Source organism: Caretta caretta, chromosome 13 (assembly GCF_965140235.1).
Source record: "Caretta caretta isolate rCarCar2 chromosome 13, rCarCar1.hap1, whole genome shotgun sequence".
In the NCBI taxonomy this organism is placed as follows: domain Eukaryota; kingdom Metazoa; phylum Chordata; order Testudines; family Cheloniidae; genus Caretta; species Caretta caretta.
In genome coordinates, this window is record NC_134218.1 from 11,693,454 (window position 1) to 11,716,576 (window position 23,123).

The window sequence follows — 23,123 nt, forward strand, 5'->3', positions numbered from 1 at the left end:
GTATGCATTTTAATAGCTTTGGACATTATGAGTGGGATTTCCAAAAGTGCTCAGTATTGGCCTGACTCTGCCCCTGCTGAACTCAGTGGTCAAACTCCCAGCTGATGTAGATGGGAGCAGACTTTGCCCAATGCTGACTGCTTTTGAAAATTCTGCCCTAAATTCATTCTACAAAACAACAAAGAGGGGAGAAGAGAATGAATCATTTTGGGTCACTGTCATTTCGCTTTGCCAGGCTGTATGCTTCAGACTTCAGCCCATGCCCCAAGAGTGCATGGATTTATGCACTTCATTTTGATGGCAAAAACTAAATCTGCAGATAAGAATGTGTGTTCTCCTTACATGTGTAACTAATGCTTAAGTACCATGGCCCATGCCAACCACTCCCACCCACAAAGAGGGCTTCAAACTCAAATGGGCAGAACTCAAAAGAAAAATCTTTACCTTAAACTGTTTATTCTCCTCCCGTAACCTCTGAACTTCTACTTGAAGCCTCTTATATTCTTCCATTACTTTCTTAACTTCAGTGTCATCCAAGGAAGAACTTATTGATTTAGACATTACAGAGGATTCTGTCTTTGCAGTTGTGGATAGAATTTTATTTATTTCTACATCATGCTGTCAAAAAAAGGACAGTGATCTTAGGGTGATTATTAAAAAAAGAAAAAACCACACCTTATATTGAGAGGACTATTAGATAACTACTCTGCATTCCTGAACTGTGCCTATCTTAAAAAAAAAAATCTTAAACTTTCTTTTTGCAGCCTTTATTTCCACTTCCTGGTTTAGGGCAAAAGTCAGAGCAGCAGCAAATCACAGACAGGGAGATTCCTAGACCAGGACTCTGCCTCTCAATGACGGGACAGGGGCTGGGGGACACACGTTTTGATTTGCTGTTTGCTCTCCCTCCCCCACTGCCCCAATACACTAACAGAAATTGTTTGGGGACATTAGTGCCACCATGAGTCTGAGCAGGAGGGAAGCATGGAGAGCACAGAATGGCAAATAGTTGCTTCCTATACATGCTGAGACAGTATCTTTGCCCAAGCTGCACCTGGCCCATTGCCAGGAAGCCACCTCTTGACCCTGCAGTACATCTGAACACCCTCACTGCCCTCAGCTGGCCACCACTTCTATACTACAGAAGTATAGGAGGGTAGAGAAGGAGGAGCCACCCTTCAAGCTAGTTTAGAGAACAGGAGTTGATATTTTAAACACTCATTTGTAATAAGGATGTATGTGGAGAAACAATTCCCTATTCGCCATTCCAAATACGAGCCTGGACAGAAGGAGCTCAGGGATTTCTTCCCAAACCCTTCCCTTTGAACTTCTTGCATATTCTGTACTTAGGCACATAGAGCCAAGCCCTTGTGAAAAGCACAAGTACTGGTAAAAGCCTTGTGACAAGGAATAAAGGTTATAAGAATAAAGAATAGGATCTTGTTGCTACTTACGGTCTATTTTTGTCCTAATGAATTTTTAAAGAAAAACCAAAACTGCAACTTCAAGAGTTATGTTCAGACATATGAGGTTGCAAGTTTCACATAGATACAGGTCCATATTTCCCCCACCTCCCAAAGAGTGTGCATACAAAAGTGCATTGGCCTGACACATGTGAATATAAATCCCAGAGTGAATGTGCACAATGTGGGGTTTGCAGATGCACAGTATTACAAGTCTGGTCCACAGATGCATAGAAAGAGGTATAAAAGATCACAGAAGGCTTCTTGGGCTTGTAGGGCTTGTTACAAATACATAATTGTATTTGCACTAGCTTGAATGCAAGGGAGAACAGTCTGCTCTTGTGCTTCCTATACATGAGGGTGAATGCACTAGATACACATTAATAGGCAGATCTTAATTAATCAATTCTGCATTTGAGGACACTTATTTCCATCATGAATTAATCAGTATCTTCTCTGCCCCAACAAGAAACACCACAGCTCAGCTCCTAACCAGCAGGAATCCCAGGCCACAGTTGCTATCTTGGTACTTGACCCCTTGCTAGCCTTCTACTTTTAAAACACCGTTTCGCTCTCAGGAAACCCCATCAGATCAGGAAGGTGGTAAACTGGAAAGGCAACAAGTGGAAGCTTGTTCTGCTGACGCTTGTGTTGTATTTGCTCTGGGGATAAACAGAGGACTTCTGTGATATCAAACAGCACCTTTCAACGAGGCTGAATTTTTTTTTAATGCCATCTTTCATTAAGGAACAAAGACAAACCCCAAATTCACTGAGAAATAATTGTAGTAGTTTTGCTGCACTTCTGTTGTGCAAATTAAGCTCCAGCTGGATTAAGTAGCATGGATATTCTAATTAGTGTGTTTTTTTCTCCCCTAAAGGGGATGTTATAGGGTTGGTCTGTATGAACATGCATTTTTATATGTTCTAGCTGTGGTATTAAGTTAAATCGCCCACCACATTATTGAAAATACTCACAGGTTTATCATTTTCTGCTGGTAGCTCAAACACACATCTAAGTTTAGAATCCATGAGTTCTTCTGGCTTTGCTTCTTTCCACTAAAAATTTAAAAATTATAATCCGGTCACAATAAGGCTTATGGAAAAGGTAATGTAATTCAATTCCTTGTTGCGCTGCCTGGTTCAGGAAAAAATGCTTGGTTAAAAGTACTGGGTGTTTATCAGATCAAGGCTTTCAACAATAACAACAAGTGTTTTACTTCCACTCCGCCAAGCATATAATTCTTAAGGTATACTTGTTAAAACTATCCTGTAAGGGATAGGAAGGTACAAAATCTGACTCTCTAGATGTGCTGTAAGAATTCGAGGCATTCAGACATTTATATTGAGAATTTGTAAAAAAATGAAAACTACCTGTAAAACTAATTTGCTCTAGGGGGTCAGATGCACAAACGCTTCTCAGGGATATCTACAGTCTAGATCAAGTACATGAGATGCAAGGAGAAGCTCAAAAGAAAGGTGAAGTTACTAAAAACAAAACTAAATCAAATTCAGGAATGTTAGCATTCTTATAAATGTACGGTCTGAACAACAATCTTAACAATATCAGTGATTTGTTTTCTAGTTTATTTCAAATGGGGTGTTCAAATCCCTTCTAGAACTGTGTCCATTAGGTATTAAAATAAGAACCGGTTTTCCATCGTTAATTGGTAAATTCAATTTCATGTGATGGGGGTGTTCACCCCACACCAGAAAGGAAGGGGTTAAAAGCAACCTAGGGAGGCTGTGCAGGGAGCAGCCAATTGTTGAGAGGCCGCATGGAGCAGCCAATCAGGGCCCAGCAGGCTTACATAAAAGGAGCTGCAGGGCACGAGGCAGTCAGCTGCTGCAGGGAGCCTGAGGAGAGAGGACTGTGTTCCTAGCTGGCTGCAGGAAAGTAGCACATTATACAGAGCAGTTGCTGGCAGGGACAGGGGAAGCAAAGAGGTAGCTCCTGGCTGGAAGCCCTGAGAAGAGGGCGAAGAAGGTGCTGGAGCCCCAGGGAAGTGGCCCAGAGAATTGAAGCAGCTCTGGCAGAGAAGTTAAGGAGAGGCAGCAGGAGGGTGCTATCCCACAGGATCCATGGGTCAGAACCCAGAGTAGTGCTTGGGCCCGGGTCCCCCACACTTGCCACTGGGGAAATGACTGCACTATAGAACTGGGAGATTCTTCCCCTCCCAGGAAGGGGGGAAACACACAGATAGTGACATGGCTGGAGGGTAGAGTCATGAAAAGGATGCTGTGGTTCCCGGGCTGAGACAGGTCTACAGGCAGAGAAGGCACCAGGAGAGGGCACGTGGGTTGAGAACTAATCCCCGAGACAGCCAGCAAGAGACACCGCCGCTCTGGTAAATGAACTCAGTCACACATAGAATATCAGGGTCGGAAGGGACCTCAGGAGGTCATCTAGTCCAAACCCCTGCTCAAAGCAGGGCCAATCCCCACCTCAAGGGCCAGGCCCACCTCAAGGACTGAACTCACAACCCTGGGTTTAGTAGGCCAATGCTCAAACCACTGATGTTCATATGTAGTTGTTAGTTACCTGCTGAAGTCCAGTGTACTCAGTGCTGCATAAGTGTTACAGCCCTTATCCCCAAAGGAGGAGTTATACCATCTAAGCAGACTAACAATACACTTCTGCAACATTTATGTTCAGTGTTACAAATCAGAAGTTTTTGCCGGATATAAACAATAACCCATAACTGAAGTGGCTGGCTCACAGGAATGCTTTCTAGCTAGAAAGGTCCACAATTGTGTGTGTGGAGTGTTCATACACTTCTCTTCTCCCTGAATGTATTTTTGTTAGTGAGATATTTTAGATAATCAGCACATCTCAACACTCTGCAGATTGTGGCTCACCCTCATACAGTCTGATTAAGGATTTGACCCAGGTAAATAGCTGAACTGTTCTTTCACTTTTCTGTTGCTGAAATCAGGATTCTCTTTTGAACTTGTTGGCTGGCTATGAAGTGTTGAAAGCTTTAGAGGACTCTTGAAATCTGTCACATCTGTTTATCCAGAATAGGAAGATATCTGTATTGTGGAAACATACTGAAGGACTGAGTGAGTACTGCAGGAAGAAAAAGTTACATTGGCCTAGAGAGCTCTGGAAAATTTAAACACCCCTATAGGCTCCATGGTGTGGAGATACATTTCTGAGGACATAAAGTAGTGCATAAAAATCAAACTTAGCTCTTCTTTCAATCTCTATTTGATTGATTGGTAAATCTCTGCCAATGCAGGAATGTTTCTAACCAGGTAGTGGCTATTGTTTCATCTAGCCTCTTTCTAAAATGGGCTAAACCAAGGGGCTTCAATAACTTCCTTTGGAAAGGTGAGTTCTGGAGTTCCTAAAGGTTCAGAGCCTGTGAAACCATCCAAGAGAGTTAACATTGCAGACAAGAGTAAGATTATGTGACAGTAAGTCATTTGTACGGTTTTCTGGCCAGTCTAATAAAGACTAAGACCAACCTAGTTATCTTCATAGAACTGTGCACAAATTTGTTCTGTTCTACTATGTGATTTCTACTTGGCAAAAGGGCTAGCCTGTCTGCACAGCAAAGTCACCATACCCTCATAGAAACAAAGGACGGGAAAAGAGAGTTTCTCAAATATATTAAAGGGAGTAGTTCTCTTCAATGGAACCACTACAAAAAGCCTATTACAATTAGCATGCTCTCATTTAGCTTATCAAAAATCACCATTGCATGCAAAGAGAATCAGTAAGTACCTTTTTTTTTATTTTTTTTTTATTTTTAACAGTTTACTATGTCTTTTTTTTTTTTTTTTTTAAAAGAAGGCTCAACTCAGGAGACATTTACAAAAATCCCTCTTTTCTTAAAGAAAGGGAGAGACTTGCGGTCATGAGTGGGATTAGTTTAAATCTGCTGTCGCTTCAGATGCATTTTTCTTAGGCGAGTTTGTATGAAATATAAGCTAAATTTAAGTGTCCAAGAGTTTAAAAGCAGGTGGATAGTGAAAAAGTACATTGCACAAAAACGATGTTAAATAGCTAGGAGTTTGTACAAGGAAATGTTTTCAACAAAAAGTACAAAGGCTACTTTTAGTGTTTTCACCTGTGTCAAATGTTTAGTAAAGTAATAAAAGTAAGGATGGAGAAGGGTTCAACAGGAAGACACTTACGATTACAGGAAGTGCCATCAGTGGAGAAACAAGAATACCGGTGAGTGTTTAACGGTCAGTGCTGCTTGCTTAAAGTAGCCAACAACCTTATTGCTATATCTTTTGTCCTTCCTCACCCCAGCCTCTACCTACCTCTGTGTTCCTCATTTATAGCCCATTTAATGCTGTACTGTAAGATCTCTGGGGGTAAGGACCACATATGGGCAAATAAACAAGGGAAAGGATAAAGAAAACTCTACAATACTAGAAAAGATCCTGGTTCCCACTGGAAAGGCGGAGGCTGGTCTACGAAAGTCGTACTGTACATTCAGGAGGATTGAGAGTCTCCAGATTGAGGGAAAATGTTTCACAGAGCACAGGAAAAGCAAAACAAAAATCAGACCATTAGCCTTGTAGCCCTTTTTAAAATTTGGACCCAGCCTGGTGTCCTAACACTGACAGAGCAGCCCTCAGAAACAGATGGTAAAGGCAACTCTCCCCATAGTGCAGCTATCCAATTCTGCAATGCTGAGACTTCTGGTACCAGAAACTTGGGGGTGAGAGTAGATGTCATCGCCCTTTGGAGTTATCAGGAAAACCATGAAGTTCATTAAGTCAATCTACAAGCAGTGCTGGAAAAATCTGATTGTGTTCCTCTTTAAGATGTTCTCTCTTTATAAAATTATACAAATAAATGACGCTGTCTCTATAAATTAATTTCAATACTTACTACTGCTTCCATATCTGAAGTATCAGCTGGAGCAAACATAGATTGTACCATAAACTTGTGTTTACTTTTCTCGTTAGGGTCATAATCGAAAGGTTGTAGCATCACTGCAAGAAAAAAAAAAGTTACATTAGAATCACTAATGATTCCCCATGACTATATGGTGTCTTGATAAGAAATATGCAAGGTTAAACTGGATTCTAAGTTGCATGCCCTTATGCCGAAATACATTGCATAGATCTGGCTGAGATTCTGAATTCAAAATTAAAATCAATTTGTGAAAGTTCAGACTCTTCAAACAAAAATTTAGATTTAAGAATCAGCAACTTTCTGTACAAAACCCCAGAAGAAAGGATAGTAACTTGTACACAGCAGGAGAATATAAGTTTTATATATGGGATGGGGAAAGATGTGGAAAAGAGCATCTAAAATACAGTAACTACTGTGCATACTGATTACTCATACACAGTATTGCTGATGGGTCTGAAAGAAAACTGCACAGAGCCACACAAAGACATAAGGATGTTTTAGAGATTGCTTAGAAGTCTCAGGGTGCTATTTTACAGCAGAGATTTTTCACATTGAAAATGTTACATAAAATTTTAATTTGTTGTAATTTATAGCACAATCTTCCTTAAAACTACAGAAAGGCTTAATCAACTTTGTAATAAGTGCAGTGAGAATGACATTATAATGCTGAAATTAATATAATGTATTTGAGAATTGACTGTGGAGAATGAGGACCATGTCTACTTTGAAATGTCCCATCCTCCCCCTTGCATTAAAATTTTAATCTGCTTGAGTAATTCAGTGCACACATTCTGCCTTGCTAATTAAGATTTATGACAGATGTTTTCCCAGCTGCAGCTATGACTTAAGATACATTTCTTTGTGCACATATAAAAAAGCCCTTTGTTCTTAATCTTTTATAATCAGCTCCCAGGAAGTAAGGCAATAGGTGCCCAAACTATTTTTCAGGCGTCATGGCTCCACGAACCTAGGAGCAACGTGAAAGCAGAATACTCATCACATTAAGCGCTCCACTCTTTTAATTTATGGTACGTCATATCTCTAGGCTCTTGCAACAGCACCCACCACTGTAGGGTGTGTCTTTCAAAGGGCTGAGGGGCCAATGACAAGAACAAGGCTATGTCTACACTACAAACATACGTTAACTCAAGTTACATCAGCAAACAGCCACCACAGTTAGTACATTGCTTGTGAGCATGCATACGTGGGTCCTTGTGTTGGCAATGTGCATACTCACTAGGAGTGTTTGTGTTGATGCAGAGTGTTGCTACCATAGGTAGGCCACTGTGCAACTTGCCACCATCCAGTGCACTGACTTGGGAAGTTTTGGCAATGCATGATGGGGCAGAAACAAGTCAGGCAGGGATGCATGGGGTCAACTTCCCAGTTTTCAACTGTCTCCATCCAATAATAGTATCTGTATCCCATAATTTTCATGCCTTTTTTCAAAATCCCACAAACCTGCATGCCCCTCCTTGCTGTTTGCCATCTCTGACAGAAGTGCAGAGCCTGCACAAGCTGTCATGAGCGTTGCAAGCACAGGGCACCCAATCCCTGCAGTATTTGCAGAGCTGCAAGAACTGAATGAGTGGGGAACATAATGATTCCTTGGAGGACAGATTGCTGTGGGACATGGCAAGAACCAATTCAAGGTTGCTGGTGGTATTCATGCAGCAGCTGATTGGAGAGCATGCCTTCTGGCCCCAGAAACAAGCACCGACTAGCGGAATCGCATTGTAATGCATGTTTGGGATGATGAGCAGTGACTGCAGAACTTTCAGATGCACAGGACCACATTCCTGGATCTGTGCGCTGAGCTTGCCCCAGTCCTCCAGCGCAGATACAACAAAATGAGAGCTGAACTGACACTGGAGAAGTGAGTGGCAATCCGACTCTGGAAACTTGCAATGCCAGATTGCTACCAGTCAGTCAGAAATCAATTTGGAACCAGGAAATCCACTGTGGGGGTCACTGTCATGCAAGCAAGCAGGCCATTAATTGCCTTCTGCTACGCAGGACTGCGACTCTCAGCAATGTGTAGGACAAAGGGGATGGCTTTACAGCAATGGGGTTCCTAAACTCTGGTGGAGCAACAGATGGCACTCATATCCCTGTTTTGGCACCAGACCCCCTTACCACTGAGTATATAACAGAAAGGGCTACTTTTCTGTGGTTATACAAGCATTGGAGGATCACCGGGGATTCTTTCACTGACATCAATGGGGCTGGTCTGCGAAGGTGCATGACACTCACATATTTAAGAACATAGGACTGTTCAGAAAGCTACAAGCATGGACTTTCTGACAGGCAGATTACCATTGTTAATGTTAGAATGCCAGTAATGATCCTGGGGGAGACCCAGTTTACCCCTTGCTCCCTGGCTCATGAAGCTGTACACTGGCCACCTTGACAGCACCAAGAAACAATTTGACTACTGGCTCAGCAGGTGCAGAACAACAGTTGAATGTGCTTTTAGTCATCTGAAGGATTGCTGGTGTTACCTACTCACAAGATCGGACCTCAGTGAGAAAAGTATCCCAATGCCTATAACTGCCTGCTGTGTCCTGCAAAAAGGGAAAGTTTCTGCCGGGATAGAGGGAACAGGCAGAGCAGCTGTCTGCTGAATCTGAACAGCCAGACATAAGGGCTATTAGAAGAGCTCAACATGGAGCTACATGGCTCAGGGAGTCTTTGGAAAACCATGTTAACAGTGAGCCAGAGTAATGTGTGGTGGTGTTGTATGCTCTATCTGGCCCTGCTCTTGTGTGGCCTGGTAGGAATTGTGTAGTGATTGCTATATATGTAGGAATATAACAGTCAATGCATCTAGTAATTTTGTTTGTGACTGATCCTATGAATTGTGTCACTGTGAAATAACAGGAAACCGACTGCTTTCAGAACGGCTGAGCACTCAGAAGCATCCATTATGAACTAATAAAGATGAATTATGTTCCAAATAAAATTTTATTCTATAACAAATAAGTGCAAAAACTGCAATTTAAAAACAAATACATTAAAAACTAAACATTCGTGTCCATTTCAGCTACATATACACCAACTGTAGCTTTCACAAGTCAGTATATGTGAAGCTGTGAATGTCTTTAATGCTCCCCACTGTTGAGCGGTAAGAGTAGTGCAGCAACCCCATATGCCACGTGGAATGCTGTGGGAGCGGTGTAGGGAGGTCCCGATACTAAGTTTTCAAGGGGCTGCAGAGGGAAGCGAGCCCAGGATTGGTGGACCTGCAGGTTCAACAAAATCTACAGCATCTGTTTGCTGTCTGAAGAGCCCTGATGCATCTCCCTCCCCTTTTCCTGCTGGGATTCCTGGGCCTCTCTCCTCTCTATTCTTTCCTTCTCCAAGCTGGCTGCCATGTTCATAGCACGGGGCCTGTGCTCACAGGTCGATGCAGTATTGGCTTGAAGGATCTTACTGAATATGTCATCCTGAGTCCTCTTTCTTCTCCTCATCTGGCTCGAGTGTTCTGTGGGAATGGAGGGGGAAATCATAAAGGCCGCAGGGGCAGCAGCTGCAGATAAAGCACACTGAGGTGCTACCGTCAGTGTATTCATTACAGAAAGTGAAACCTAAAATGCTGAACTCACTCCCCCTTGCTTCCCTAAAGTGTGAAGCACTACATTCTCACCTCTGCTTTTGCTTGTGTACAGTGCTAGCCACAGCGCCAGCCATGGGGTTGCCTGGGGTTGACAAAATGAAGAAGGAATTGCTCAGCTGCATGAAACTGAGCATGGGGCAATGACACTGAATAATGGCACCATTTCCCACAGGTAGTGGTGATTTTATCCGACATCTCACTCCTGAAGGTAACAAATGCAGGGAAAGCATAGCTGCTGCTGGTGTCCCAAAGCCACCTAGGTCTATATGTTGCTAGCCTGTGTATTGCAATGGTGCCTGCTAAAGTTATCGCTGAGGGGCATGGGAAAGCGTTCTACTGTGGAGACGGAAATAAGGCAGATCTCCTGAGAAACTTTTGGCAGAGAATTGCAGGTACCTCTGTGAAAGTTTCATCGAAAGCACTCAAAAGGATTCAGGAGACATCGCTGTGTACATAACCAAACTGTTCCACATCCTCTCCCCTGCGCCTAACACTAGAGGGGAATGAAAAGCAGACAGAAGCTCTACCTCTATTGGTTGTATCACTACCTCTTCTAGAACGAGTAAATTTAAGGAAAAGTCAGAAGATGCATCCTGTTACTTTGGGGATGCCAGCCCTGTAATTAAAAGTTTATCTACACGCTTACCCGAGTTTCCTTCCCCTGACCCGGGCTTGTCTGTGCTCAACTGATGGTACTGACTGGACTACAGTGGAGTCAAAAACAGGTCCTGGCTTGCCGCACAGCTGGATTCCCCGGTCATCTGTCCCCCATATTCATCCTCTTCCTCATCCACCACCACCTTCTCCTTGTTGTTCATGGAAGAGCCTGTGACTTGGGCTCCTCAGAGGTATCCACAATGCTGTGGGGGGATGGAGGTGCTGTCTCTGCCCAGCACAGCATGCAGCTCTTTGTAAGAGTGGCAGGTCTGCGGCTTGGCACTGGATCGACTGTTGGCTTCCTTGGCCTTCTGATATGCCTGCCGTAGCCCCTTGGCTTTCACGTGGCACTGCTGCTGGTCCCTATTGTATCCCTTTTCCTGCATCCCCTGAGCAATCTGCTTGCAGAGGTTTACATTTCTACGGCTAGCTAGGAGCTGTGCCTGCACAGCCCCTTCAACCCCAAGCCCAAGAGATTCAGTATCTCTTGTCTACTCCAGGCAGGAGCATGTCTGGAGCGTGCAGCCAGTATGGTCAGCTGGGGAGTTTCACTCAGCAATGGAGACCTGCTAGGCTCGCTCGTCAAGTAGGGCAATCAGGAAAATAAACTTCAAAAATTTGCAGGGCTTTAAAGGGGAGAGGGGCTTCTGGTCTCCATGACCCAGGGCACTGGAGTTCACAGTGATGACCAGAGTGGTCAGTGTGTGGCACTGCAGGACAACTACTGGAAGACAAGGTCGACATAAACAACCCAGTATTTACACATGCACTGCACTGAATTAAGTATTTCAACTGCGGCTGTACACTGCTCGGGGAGATGGTGTTACTATGTCAGCGTAACGGGTACTTACAGTGGTGGGACACCAGTTTAAGTGTAGACACATGCACAACTAGGTTGACGTAAACTGCGTTGTGTCGACCTTAAGCCTGATCTACACTATGAAGTAACTATTGTAGGCATGCAGCACATTCTGAGAAGAGGCCCACAGAAAGAATGTGATCAACTCCCGCTAGTTCCATCCAGGAAGAAGAGGTCACTACCTGCCAAGTCACCTTTCCGTGAGTTGGAAGGTGGTGAGGATTAGGGGGCAAAGGAACTTAGGAGTCATCTTTGGCTTTTTTTTGTTTTTTTTTTTGTTTTTTTTTTTTTTAAAGAGAAAATTCCCTTCTAATAGAGTGATTAACAGAGGGGAATCCCTGTGCTTCAATTACTAACAATTTTTAATCACAGCAGTCACCTGGGACCTCTGTTGTTGCAAATTGCATTGTGTGTGTCAGATTATCTTGGAGAGAGACTGCTAACAACTACATTTTGATTGCAGCCCATTGGTCAATTAAAATACCACATGCAATTTCAAAAGTAAAAACAAGCTTGAATATGAACACATGTAACTAGATGGTGCAAAGAGCTCCAAGCTAACAAACTGGAATCCAAAACTAAACTTGCATAATGCCACAATTACAATTATTAACCCGACTTAAAGATACCCAGTGTAAAATTTCAGAAGGTACATTTTACGATCAAAAGGTCCCCCCCACCCCATCATTTAGTTCATGCAGAGTCCCAGAATTAAGTGTAGTCCGATCTACTAGCACAGCTAAAAAAACTGTAATGAGCCGCTTATCAGATGAACTACAGGAAAGAAATTTCAGTTTACAACTGATCTATCCAGCATATAGCTTTATGTGGATATCTAGAGGTTTTGTTACAAGAAAGCTATGTGCAAGGATGTCACTTACTTCAGAGTAAAAACAGCCAAACCAATTTGTTTTCTTAAGTGGACAAAATAAACACTAAGGCTATGCCATCACATTCTTACACACAAACACAACACACAGAGTCTGTTGCCATTAGCAACTGTGTGCCTTTTAAAAATGGTAGAAGGAGCTAAACATTGACTGTTCTTATATGAAGTGCTAAATATAAAATTTAAAATGATGATGAGATGCAATGAAGTTGTAAACACTACTTTAAAAAGTTGGTCAAAATGAAAATGTGAACTGTGACAGCACTTGTGTTTCAATATTACACAATATGTAACAGACAAGAAGCATGATAATTAAGATCAGTACTTCCTCCATTGTTTCTCAGTTGTCTTCTCTGCCGCTCGAATCTCTATAGTGGGTGAGGACTAACTGGGTAGTTGAATACATATCCATTTATTGAAAAAGTTCTGCAGGCCTGTGGTTCATATCAGTTTGCTTAGTTGAGTGCAGCTATAAGCTCATTTAAAAAGTAATTATTTTCCAAGGTACAGTGTTGAATCTGTTTTGAACGCGAAACAGATTGCTGTTCTGAATTTAATTTAGTGCTTCGTAACAGCAGGATGCTAGAGAAGGTTTGATGGTGTAAGTGTTGTTACTACTTGTTCTTTCAGATCAACACATGAAAATTATACTGATAGGAATTATGTAGCAAACTTTGCATATGCCAGACTGTAAACCCGAAATACCTACCCATATCAGTTCATTCATTCTATTTACACTGTGAGGAGCCAGACTCAGAAACTGAACAGAAAACTTGGGAGCCTTCAGTCTAAAATGAATTTAATGTGAGTTCCAACATTTCTAATACTAAATATATAACAGAAGGAGGCTAGAGCATGGATCTCTCAGTCTGTAAAACTGAACAGTCACTATTTGACATCAACATTGTAAAATACTCTCAATATTCTGCTACATGAGATCTGCATAGCCACATGGAGACCAGTAGACAGAGGAGCAGAGTAAGACATTTGCTTGAAGCATTTTGAAAGCAATCATTCCCTCTGCTAATACAAAATGGTGGGGATTCAGATCAGGTGGTTCCGTGTGCCGGGTTACTGCAGAAGGGAATACTGGTTTCACAACACATGCCCTGTTTTTCTCCTCTAATGCTGTGTTCACCTCTCTTTTGGTGCAGACAGGGGGCTATGAAGTAGTGGTGGGGAGGGAAAAATAGTAACTCTCACTTCACCTCTTTTCCTTGCATGGATTACTGGCAGAAGTTAATGCAGACACCATCAAGATGAGTTTATGCTGGTTACTCATGTCAGAGCAAACCTCTTTCTTCCCCAAAGGGAAGAGGAGGTTAGGAGGCAGCAACTGGCAAGGAGGCCCTGGAGAAAAGCATGCTGTCACAGGGCCAAGAAGCAGTGAAGAGTCCCAGGGGCTGAGTGCATAATAGTTGTGGCCTCAAGCACTTGTCAGGCGATATCAGTGAGCCACCTGCCACAGTCTCACTATGAAGGACACTGGAGAAGACCTCTCATCCAGAGAGCCAGCAGGCAGAGATTTAGAATTTTGAAACAGAGGTTAAGACTTAATGGCTGTTTATGATGCACTTGAGAACTGCAGGAGCACCTTGCTTGTAGGATCATCTACATCAACACCCGCCTTTCAAGATTACATCAATTCTGCACAGCATAAGAGGAACTTGACAAGAGTCAAGAGTATTAGGTGCACAGTGAAATGCTACGCAAGAAAGGGCTAACCAGGAATTCTCTGGCTTAAATCATCTGCACAAATTAGGAAGAGGAGGTGGATGAGGCATTTCAAGGACAGATAAATACCCAGATCACAAGACCTGGTAGTAATGGGGGACTTAATAGGGCAAAACACAAAATTTCCACTAAGTTCTAGGAATGCATTATGGACAACTTTTTGTTTCAGAAAGTGGAAGAAATATCCAGGGGACAGCCATTTTAGACTTGATTCTTGCCAACAGGGAGGAATTAATTGAGAATCTGAAGGTAAAAGGCAATTCAGGTGAAAGTGATCATGAAATGACAGATTTCAAGATTCCCAGGAAAGGAAGGAGTGATAGCAGCAGAATAAGCACAAAAGACATCAAAACAAAAAAGCACACTTTAGCAAATTCAGAGAGAACTGGTAGATAAGGTCCCATGGGAAGAAAATTTAAGAGAGGGAAAAAAAGTTCAGGAGAACAGGCAGTTTGTCAAAGAGACAATATGAAAGGTATAATGGCAAGCTATCCTGACATGAAGAAAAGATAGTAGTAAGAGGCTAATATGGCGCCATCAGGAAATTTTTAATGATCTGAAAAATCAAGAGAGAAATCCTACAAAAAGTGGAAACATTGACAAATTGCTAAGGAAGAGTACAAAAGAATATCACAAGCATGAACAAACAAAATCAGAAAGGCTGAAGCACAAAATGAGTTACACCCAGCAAGGGGCATAAAAGACTAAGGAGAGGCTCTTTAAATACATTAGGAGCAGAAGAAAGATGAAGGGAAAATATAAGTCCTCTACATAGCAGTGAAGGAGAGCTAACAACAGATGATATCAAGGATGCTGAGGTGTTTAGTGACTAGTTAAGCTTCAGTCTTCACTAAAAGATTTAATGACCAGATACTCAACATAATATTAACCAGAGAGAAGGAATACAAGCCAAATAGGGAAAGAACAGGTTAAAGAATATTTAGATAAGATAATGTATTCAGAGAACTGTAGGACTGGAAGGGACTGAGAGAGGTCATCTAGTCCAGTCCCTGGCACTTATGGCAGGATTAAGTATCACCTAGACCAGGGGTTCTCAAACTGGGGGTCAGGACCCCTCAGGGGGTCGTGAGGTTATTACATGGGGGGGGGACCCACAAGCTGTCAGCCTCCACCCCAAACCCCACTTTGCCTCCAGCATTTATAATGGTGTTAAATATATATAAAAAGTGTTTTTCATTTATAAGAGGCTTGCTATGTGAAAGGGGTCACCAGTACAAAAGTTTGAGAATCACTGATCTAGATCATCCCAACAGGTGTTTCTCTAATCTGCTCTTAAAAATCTCCAGAGATGGAGATTCCACAACCTCCCTAGGCAATTTATTCCAGTGCTTAAGCACCCTGCCAGGAAGTTTTTCCTAACATCCAACCTAAACCTCCCTTGCTGCAACTTAAGCCCACTGCTTTTTGTCCTATCCTCAGAGGTTAAGAATAATAATTTTTCTCCCTTGTCCTACTAATAACCTTTTATGTACTTGAAAACATATGTCCCCTCTCAGTCTTCTGTTTTCCAGACTAAACAAACCCAATTTTTTTCAGTCTTCCCTCATAGATCATGTTTTCTAGACCTTTAATCATTTTTGTCGTTCTTTTCTGGATTCCTGAAATGTGGCACACGGACCTGGACACAATACTCCAATTGAGGCCTAATCAGTGCAGAGCAGAGCGGAAAAATTACTTCTTATGTCTTGCTTACAACACTCCTGCTAATACATCCCAGAATGGTGTTTCATATTTAGCTTGTGGTCCACTAGGACCCCAGATCCCTTTCCACAGTACTCCTTCCTAGGCAGTCATTTCCCATTTTGTATGTGTGCAATTGATTGTTCCTTCCTAAATGGAGTACTTTGCACTTGTTCTTGCTGAATTTCATCCTATTTACTTCAGACCATTTCTCCAGTTTGCCTAGATCATTTTGAATTTTAACCCTAACCTCCAAAGCACTTCCAACCCCTCTCAGCTTGGTATCGTCCGCAAACTTTGTAAGTGTACTCTATGCCATTGTCTAAATCACTGATGAAGATATTAACAGAACCAGATCCAGAACTGACCCCTGTGGGACCCCACTCGTTATGTCCTTCCAGCATGACTGAACCACTGATAACTACTCTCTGGGAACGGTTTTCCAACCAGTTTTGCACCCACCTTATAGTAACTCCATCTAGGTTGGATTTCATTTGTTTGTTTGCGAGAAGATCATGTGAGACAGTATCAAAAGCTTTACTAAAGTCAAGCTATATCATTTATACCGCTTCCCCTCATCCACAAAGCTTTCTTTGACAGGGTAACAAGCCATCAGGTTGGTTTGACATGATATTTTTGGACCAATCCATGCTGACTGTCACATATCACCTTATCTTCTAGATGTTTGCAAATTGATTGCTTAATTATTTGCTCCATTATCTTTCCGGGTACAGAAGTTAAGATGACTGGTCTGTAATTCCCCAATTTGTCCTTATTGTCCTTTTTATAGATGGGCAAATATAGTGCCATTTTCCAGTCTTCTGAAATCTCTCCAGTCTTCCACGACTTTTTGAAGATAATCACTAATGGCTCAGATATCTCCTCAGTTAGCTCCTTGAGTATTCTAGGATGCATTTCATCAGGCTGAAGCACAAATTTGACATCTAAGTAATTTTTAATTCAAGTCATTAGGGTCTGATGAAATTCACCTTAAGGTAGTTAAGGGAACTGAAGCAATCTCAAAACTTTTAGAAATTATCTTCGAGAACTCATGGCGGATCAATGAGGTCCCAGAGGACTGGAGAAGGGCAAACATAGTGCCTATTTTATTATTTTTTTTAAAAAAGCTTTCCTAATCTCTGCCCACTTGATGTGTTAAAATGAGAAGCTACTTATAACAGCAGATTGTGCAGATACTGAAATATGACAACATATACTCTGCTGGGCACCTCAGGAGGGTTTGAATATACCCTTGAACACAGCCAGATTAAGGCATAAGTATGGGTATAGGGCCTCAGGTCCCAAACCATGTGATGATATCAGAGACTTTAAATTATCAGTAGGAATCCCAGTTAATCCCATGGAAATGAAGCTGTTCATACTTACAGAGCTATTGTTTCAGACTCTCTGCAGATGCAGGCAGGCATGACTGCATCGGTTACATATGTTTCACATTCTTGTGGTTCCCTCTGCAATCATCAGTGTCTTTCAATTTAAAAAGAAGTAAGATGAGACTCTGGAGATCAAGACAGCAGCTTCAACAAAGTGACAGGTTGCTGCTCTGCCCAATTTGAGTCCTGGAGGAGGACAGAGAAACAGAAACAAGGCTCTTCTGTGCAGCAACTGCAAGGCTGATGGAAGAGCAGAGCAGTAGTCAGGAGTCTCTGGGATGGAGGAAATGAATACTCTCTTCTCTTCACCAATTAGATGACTTTGGGGAGGGCTAATGTTATCAAGTACCTATTATCCAGAGGCCTATAAGAAAAACAGAATCCCCAAAAGATGTCCACAGACAGCATCCTAGATGGAATCCTAGCACTGCCCTCCCAGAAGATGAACTGAGGTGCTGGGCTTTCCACCAGGGTGTTTGTCCATGGATTGGATGCGCCTCCCCAACCCCCACTCCTTGCCGCATATCAGCGTCTTGTGAAATTTTCAAATTTTGACTGCAACCGCAAATAAACCCCACTATCTTCATGTGCATCTTTTACAGATTGCACAATCCAGGGAGCTACAAAACCAGAAGGAAGAAGGTCTTTGTCAAAGAAGCAACTCAAACACACACGCGCCCAATTTTTAAAGTAGTTAAGACCAAATGCCAATCAGCTCATTATGCAAATAGCTGCTGATGATCATTTGCACTCAATTGCCATAATCAGACACACTGTATGTACATTTATGTACTCAGCCTTTTTTTGAAAATCTGGGCGACAAGCCTGGAATTGTCATTAAGTGTGTGCTGATAGGTATGGGAATGCTTTAAAAAAAATTTGGTATTTAAATAGTGCTCTGAAATACTCTCAAAACAATGTCTAGAGGTTGGATATTTGCCACACTGTTGGAGAATGGAAAGCTTGATTTTCAGCCATTGTAGGTGTGTTAAGGGAGCTATCATGCTAGCTCAAGTAAAGCAGATTATACCGATAATATGACTGGACTCCTTATCGGAAAGTGACCCACTTATAAGCTTACATTCCTATGAGAAACTTCAAACGGTATTATACCGTTTTAATGCAAGACAACTGGTAGCATCGTGAAGATACAACAGCCCCAATTTTAGCTTCAGAAAGTAATTTGCTGATAAACTACAACAACAACTTGGACAAGATCTTTATGCAGTTCGACTTTTGCAATGATCTTTTACAAAATGAAATGCGGTGCCACTCTAGTGCAACCAAATTGCCACGTTAAACCTAGTCAGCAGAAACTCAGGAGGAGGGAGTAGAGATTGTACATACAGCCCTATTAGTTTTATTGGCTGGAAGTTACCATCCAAATCGTTATACTCTAATATTTTCTTATTAGGTTTTGGAGAATCCAAGTGCTGTTTTATGCCTTACATAGGATTTAAATTACAAGACCGAAAATATCTTGCTTCAGAAAGCAAAAAAGAACGTTATTTTTACTTCTTAAAATTTAGGACACTAATAGATTTTTTTTTTTAAAAGTGCTTTTTTTGCACATTTAACAAATTAAATATATGCTATTTGACATGGCTACTGACATGTATCAGTGCTGAGAAGCAAAATTATACCAAAGTAAATCATATACGCAACTCTCCCCCCAACCTCTAATTTGTTGTGTCTGGTAGCAAGCAGTACATCCGCCACTTCACTACAAGTGTTACAATAATTACTTATGTATTCATGAAATCAAAATTTGGTGAAGGTTAAAAGTGCTAACCCTAATAACATGCTGCAAGAAGCAGAAGTATTTTTGATGTGCCTAAAATTTTGTTGCTTCTCTTGATCCATGAACAAACATCAAATCCTGCTTTTTAAACTGCTGTGTGTTTGACAGTTAGACAGCATGCCCATGAAGAGTTTTGAGAATTAAACTACGCTATTTGCATATTTTGGAAAATATGGGGGGGGGAGGGGGAAGTTAATGTAGGCATGATCATGAAAACTAGAATGCAAGATTCAAACAACTTTGTATTTCAGGCCCTAATCCTGTAAACTGGATCTGTGTAGATGGGAGGTTCCAGACATGAGGGTCTGATTCTAAGGCCAGAAGGGATTACTAATCATCTAGTCGGACCGTCTGCATAACATTGGCCATTCATAAATCAAGAGTGGATGTTTTTCTAAAAGAGATGCTGTAGTTCAACAAGAATTATTTGGGGGAAGTTAGGTGGCCTTTGATAGTGAATCCACCATAACCGTTTGTGAATTGTTCCAATGATTAATCACCTGACTACACTCTGACCTTACTTAGTGCAGTTTATGCAGTTCACACAGTTTAGGCCCTATTTAAAGTATTAAGGCAGGATGGAAACGGGTTTGCCATCTTTGGTGTTTGGTTCCCATATTGCAACTAAACCAACACTTGGCAAGATGGCGACTAGCATCAGTCAATTCTACACAGGCTTCTCCCAACAGGCTAAAACACAGGTAACTTGCTATGCAACTTAGGGGAACCTGGTTTTCAGCAAGGGTTGGGGATGTTTTGAATCCTTTCCCTCAACCCACCCCAACGTGGTAACAGAGCATAACATGCTACTTCCATGGCTAATACAACAGTTCTACATATAGCAGTACCTGGTGCACTTACCCAAAAATTGTTGGAAACCCACTATCTATACATCACTTGCCTCCTCCCTCAATCTTCTCTTGAAGCCCCCTTCAATATGCAGACCCTCTTACATGGTCTGTTCGTATTGCCCTATGCCCACCAGACCCAGGGTGACTGTGCTACTTTGTGTGTGCAGTCCCCCTCCAGGTTTTGTGGTTTAAGGAAACTTCCATGAACAAAAGGGGTGCACAGATCTTTTTGAAAGAGGCTGGAGTGCAAATGGGCCATCATTAAATAAATAAATAATAATAATAAAAAAAAAAACCTTACAGTTGAAAGATCACTATAGCTTTTCTAAGGAAATAAAGAACATTTGTAATCCCAGAATCTTGTTTCCTTAACCTCAAACGGTGCTTATCAAAAGGAAAGAAATCTGAAAAACTCAAGTATTTATCAGGCATAGTTTAAAAATTCATTGCTAATTTGGGATAGGCATTTTAGGATTGAGTTTATCACCATCGTGATGTGAATTTCAGTGTGAAAGCAAGTCCAGTTCAGAAGCATTTAAGTGCCACAGTTAAACCCATAAACCTCACTGAGGAGGAGCAAACAGACCTCCCCCTCAACACACACTTGAAGGATCTGTCCACCAGTCTAGAGAGGCCAAGATTTCAGTGGGCATCCAAACCATCGTTTCTACGGAGAGTACACAGATGGCAGCTACCCCTGAAGCTGCTGAAAACAGCACCTGGCAAGCTGAACTACGTAAGTGCCCGAGCCCATATACCCCATAAGCCATACTCCATACTAGTCCATACTCCTCATGGTAGGATGGGCCTTCAGGTCTAACACGACGGCCAGCATCATCTGCAATCCTATATGTGGAACAAAGGCCTTGGCTTCCACAGAGTCCAAGACTGTTCCTATAAACTATCTTATATAAAAGAGACAGGATTGACTTCTCCATGTTGATGAGCAACCCTAGTGCATCGAAGATTGTTTGGATGACTGACATTTAGGACAGCATCTGAGCCTCGGATTGGCCTCTAACTAGCCAGTCATCCAAGTAGGAATCACCTAATTCCTGACTTCCTCAGGAATGCTGCCAGCACTGCCATATACTGTACTTTGTGAACACCCGTGGAGCTGCAGACAGGCCAAACAGTAGTACTGTAAACTGGTAGTGGGTCTGATTTACCAGAAACCTGAACAATTTCCTGTGGCTTTGATGTATTGCCACATAGAAATATGCATCTTTTAAGATGAGGGCAGCATACCAGTCTCCAGGGATGGGATAATGGAAGCCAGCATGACCATGCAAAACTATTTTCTTCAGATGTTTGAACTATCACAGGTCTAGTATGGGTCCGAGACCTACTTTTGCTTTTGGGATCAGGAAATACTGTGAAGAAAACCCTTCCCTCTCTATAACTGAGGAACTTCCTCTATGGCCTCTACTGAAGCAGAGATATTACCCCCTAAAGGAGAACCTCCTCCTGACAGTGGTCCCTGAAAATGGATGGAGAATAGGGATGGGAAGGGGGGGAAATGAAGGGTGTAGTCCCAATTCCACCCTGCACTGATCTGTAGTGTTGCGGGACTGAGCACTTATGTAGTGGGATAGGAGTGGCTGGCACTCCAGAAATTTGTAGGCTGTCTTTGACAAACAGCAAAATGTTTGCTTAGAACTCCCAGGCTGTATGAGTGAATCAGGAGCTGTTGAAAAAGGAGGGTGTCTTTAAATTTAAATAGATTGTCCAAGAGGTTATATAGAGATCGAGCAAAGACTGCTGGTTAGCAATCCTAAACTGCAGACTCACTGGCAAATAGTTTTCTGGCAAAGAAATCCAGCTTCTTTGCATCCTTTTCATTTCTTCCTGCTAATCTTGGCGTCCTCTCTCACTGGCAGCTCAGATCACCAATGACCCTGGAGGGTGGGTGTAAATGTTCAAATCCCTGTGAGGGGACAGAATATCTGCGCTTGGCCCTTTTTGCTGTTGGAGGGAGGGAGAGAGGGAAGGAAGATGGTGTCTGCCGTAGAACCTTAGTGGGCTCCAGATTGCTCCCAATTAATGAAGCTCCCCTCCAGATGGTTCCTAACAAACTAAGATGTTGACCAGCCTGAAACCCCTTTCTCCAACCCCTTAAACCTGGATATCCAGACCAGAAGCCACCCTTTTTAATAGCAATGATGAGCCCTGTAGTCCTCTGAGGGAGATGAGGAACCTTCTGACACCACTGCCTCATTGGGTGATGAAGAGGAGGAGGTCAAAGGTGGGTGCTGTGGAGCTCCACGGATTCCTCTAAAGGTAGATCCACCAGAGCAATTACTTCCCACTCAATTCTGAGCCTGGTACTGAGAGTGGTCTCCTGCTGCATCTGGTGTGGTGTTGGTGTCTACCTGATAAAAGCAGAACAAGGAGGATGTGGAGACTATTTGGAGGCAGGTGGAAACCCCCAATGGATCCATGGCCATTTGGACAAGGCCCCAGAGCTTAATTTCTTCCCAGCCATGGGTCTCTGCTTGATGGCCAAGACAGAGCCTCCAGGGGATACTGAGGATGGTAGGTAGTGGAAAGGGAATAAGGATATTCATGGCATAGCTGCGACAGGTTGGAGTCAACTTCTGACCAAGAAGGGAGGACCGTTCCCTTCGATGCCACAGATTGATGTCTGGAGCCTGGAGATGGCAGTCCCAGTGAGATGATAATGGTTGGCACCACACAAAGAGGCATACAGCAAACCAGAGGAACTCACGACATTGCACACTGGGATGACACAGTTACAACAGGCGCCAGTACCAGGTGAGAAGTATCTTGGAAAGCTGGCGAAGCCAGTGCTAAGAGACTCACCAGATCCATGCAACACCATGCTGAGTGTCCCTAGCCTCTGTTTGCCAGAAGCTGGGAATGAATGACAGGGGATGGATCACTTGATTGCCTGTTCTGTTCATTACCTCTGAAGCACTTGGCTTAGGCCACTGTCAGAAGACAGGATACTGGGCTAGATGGACCACTGGTCTGACCCAGTATGGCTGTTCTTATGTTCTTATCTCAGGCTGCTGCAGAAGCCTCCGGCATAAACAGTACCAGGATACTCTCCCACACCACTGAATTAAATGGATCCACTTCAGGAGCTGGTAACCACGGTGCCAGCACTGGAGCTGATGGTCCCTTTTAAGCAGATGACTGCCTCGGCCTTCAGTGCACTCTTGTGTTCTCGTCCACAAGCTTCCTGAATTTTGGTGCCAGGGATCTCAATCTCCCAGATTCTGAGCATTTGACACAGATTCCTGACATAAGACTCCCTGAG

General features: G+C 42.6%; 1 protein-coding gene across 1 annotated transcript in view; it reads right to left on the bottom strand.

The window, feature by feature from the left end:
* Window positions 1-23,123, bottom strand: part of VAPB (VAMP associated protein B and C) — a 62,735-nt gene that overhangs the window by 10,537 nt on the left and 29,075 nt on the right. Inside the window, exons 3-5 of the mRNA XM_048819692.2 lie at window positions 6,315-6,418; window positions 2,441-2,521; window positions 445-618 (exon numbers count right to left, since the gene is read on the bottom strand). Of these exons, the coding sequence (XP_048675649.1) occupies window positions 445-618; window positions 2,441-2,521; window positions 6,315-6,418 (359 nt within the window). The remainder of the gene's footprint in view (window positions 1-444; window positions 619-2,440; window positions 2,522-6,314; window positions 6,419-23,123) is intronic.